This window comes from Penaeus japonicus, unplaced genomic scaffold, assembly GCF_977035675.1.
Source record: "Penaeus japonicus unplaced genomic scaffold, GWHDUDI00000001_assembly GWHDUDI00000009, whole genome shotgun sequence".
Lineage (NCBI taxonomy): Eukaryota > Metazoa > Arthropoda > Malacostraca > Decapoda > Penaeidae > Penaeus > Penaeus japonicus.
In genome coordinates this window covers 4,769,649-4,772,148 of record NW_028234411.1, presented here as the reverse complement: position 1 = coordinate 4,772,148, position 2,500 = coordinate 4,769,649, and the positions used below count along the sequence as shown (strand labels likewise).

At 35.8% G+C, this 2,500-nt stretch overlaps 1 protein-coding gene across 16 annotated transcripts in view; it reads left to right on the top strand.

The window, feature by feature from the left end:
• Positions 1-2,500, top strand: part of ArfGAP3 (ADP-ribosylation factor GTPase activating protein 3) — a 21,052-nt gene that overhangs the window by 11,462 nt on the left and 7,090 nt on the right. For 9 of the 16 annotated variants that reach the window (XM_043006841.2, XM_086539586.1, XM_086539585.1 and 6 more), the window contains 2 exons: positions 1,179-1,325; positions 2,488-2,500. The exon at positions 2,488-2,500 is cut by the window's right edge and continues 131 nt beyond it. In XM_043006841.2, coding sequence (XP_042862775.1) covers positions 1,179-1,325; positions 2,488-2,500 — 160 coding nt within the window. Of the gene's footprint in view, positions 1-1,178; positions 1,326-1,713; positions 1,741-2,487 lie in introns of all 16 variants that reach the window. The other 7 variants (XM_043006840.2, XM_043006836.2, XM_086539581.1 and 4 more) reach the window with 1 other exon arrangement.

Here is a 2,500-nt window from a genome sequence, read left to right as displayed (position 1 = left end):
CTGCAGTTACGCGCACATTTCTGACTTTGTTTGTATTGCCTCTCAGTTTTGTAAGTCTTCTAGCTACTCTCTGAGATAGGTTTGGGATGTCTTGGCTCTGTTAGATCTCTCGGCATGATTATTTAGAAGTCCTTGTTTAAACTTATTGTTTTGTCATTTATCTTTTTTACCGTCGTTTGTTTCGATTGCTCGTGCTTCATGTCAGTTTATACCCAAACGCCAATATACGTATGTTTTCACGCTCTTGCTCATTGCAGAGGCTTTATTATGCATAAGATTTAGAGTTATGTTTATGTAGATGCTTAAAGGATTTTCACATGATTGTACATTGGCTGTTTCTTCAACAGACGCAATTTGTTGATCTTAATTTTTTTTATAAGGCTTCAGATGTAAAGCTTTTGCAAGTTAATTGAACAGTGCTTACTAAGAAGACATTAAATATTCATGATTTAGCTGGATAGATAAGTATCTAGAAATAATCTACACATCTTGCTTTGCAAAACAACAGTGCTCATTCAGTCTGAATATGAGATATCCAGATCTATTGCATAGTAGGACATCAAACAAGGTTTTGTCTCTCTAATTTTGTATTGAAAACATTTTCTATTTATTTCTTTGTGATGTGTGTATGTAATGTTTATATGTTAGTGCATGGTTATTGTTGAAAATTTGCTCATTATCAGTGATTCTTTCATATATCTTTTTCTTTTTTTTTACTACATATGCTTGTTCAAGTTGATTGATGTTTTAAATAGAAATTCAAGATATCAAATGGAAGTCTTTCAATTTTTTCACATGAATAGGCAGCTTCTGTAGTGAATATAGATTTGTGATGCTTACCATACTGTAAATTTAGGCTCAAGAAAAGATTGTGCTTTTGTGTTAGCAGTTTCATTAATTTATTGTCAAGGGGCAGGAAAATGTTGTTTGATGTCAGTTATAGGCGTTCTGACCCGGTGCTTTATTAACAGATACAGCACATCTGTCTCCATGCAATTTTTCTCTCCATTAACTGTGTTGACAAACCACACATTAGTCCTCAAACACTCTGCTTTATTCCATCTGCCCCTGCCTAGAGTGTTCTCTTTCTTCCCAACAATATCATCAATTTTCCTCAAGTCTCTCCCACCACTTCCACCTCCCGCACTTGGCATAACTCTCCTCGCTTCCGTCATCAGGACATCAGCACAAGTAATGGGACGAATGATGCTTCTGACGGTGCTCCTAATGTAGAGATGGCACTCAACATGACCGCCACCGATGCCCAGAAGCTGGCATCCCAGCCGCATAAATCGACCATTGGCCAGCGGAAACCGGCTTCCAAAGTGAGTAGTGCGAAATGCGACCTCCTGTTAGAGTCTTTCAGATATATTGCTCGAGGCATTGTGCATTGCTTGCTTTTAGATTAAGAATGGGAGGGGTTGTCTTGTTTTATATACATAAATTCTCAATAAACTAAATGAAATGCTAAGAATTCAGAAGAAGAAAGATTTACTATGTTCTTTTGCCCCTTTTTCTCTGTCTTTCACTGTCTACAAGATTGTGAACTTAAATTATTTTATTTATTGTTAATGTCCAATGGCTTTAGAGCATTTAAATGAAAAGCTTTTGATTTTGTTGTGATACTTTATTTCTTGATTTTGATTTCTAGAGGATCCTTCAAATTTACTATTATTTTATTTTAATGAATTAACACTATAATTTCTATAACAGGTAGAAGCCAGTGGTTCTACTTTAAAGGTAGTTTCTTGGGTGAAAGTGTGATTGAAGCATGCACAGTCTTATTGGGGTTCTTAAAAACAGTGATACGAAGTCCTACCATAAATGCAGACACACTTATACGAAGGTTATATGAAACACTGCCACAGGAAACAAAAAATGGTGATGTTTAGGTTAGACTAGACTCCTCTTTAGACGATAAAACAGACCTGGAGGGTTCACATCTCACTTATCTTCAGCTGAGGAGTATACAGTCTGACTTTACGCAACACAGTTTGTTGTTTTCCATGAGTAGTTGGGTTTCATTTCAAGCCATAAAATAATGAAACACAGTGCTTTGGAAAGTGAAATCAACGTGTTTTCTTGTCTGTTGATATTTGGTGATATTTAACATGAGTATTGCTTTTTGCAGCAAAAATAATTTCATTGTTTATAAAGGTCAATGTAGTACTTATGTCTGCATTTGTGGTTCTTCCACTTTGCTTTCGTTTTCATGTGGGTAGAGTTGTGATATGGTTCCTTTCAGGTTTTAGTTCATTTTGAATGATTTTTCTGCTTTTTGTTTAATTATTCTCAACATTCCAAAGAAAATAGATCCACTTACATTGCACAAGTTCACGGCTTTCAGTTTTACTTCACCGACTGTGAGAAAGCACCATGTCTATGTATCCAGATTATGTATATGCGATAAGAGTAATTTTTCTCTCTCTTTACGGACATAATTTCACAGAATCCACTAAACCCTCTCTCTCACTAAACCTACAACAGCTGGGAGCCAAGA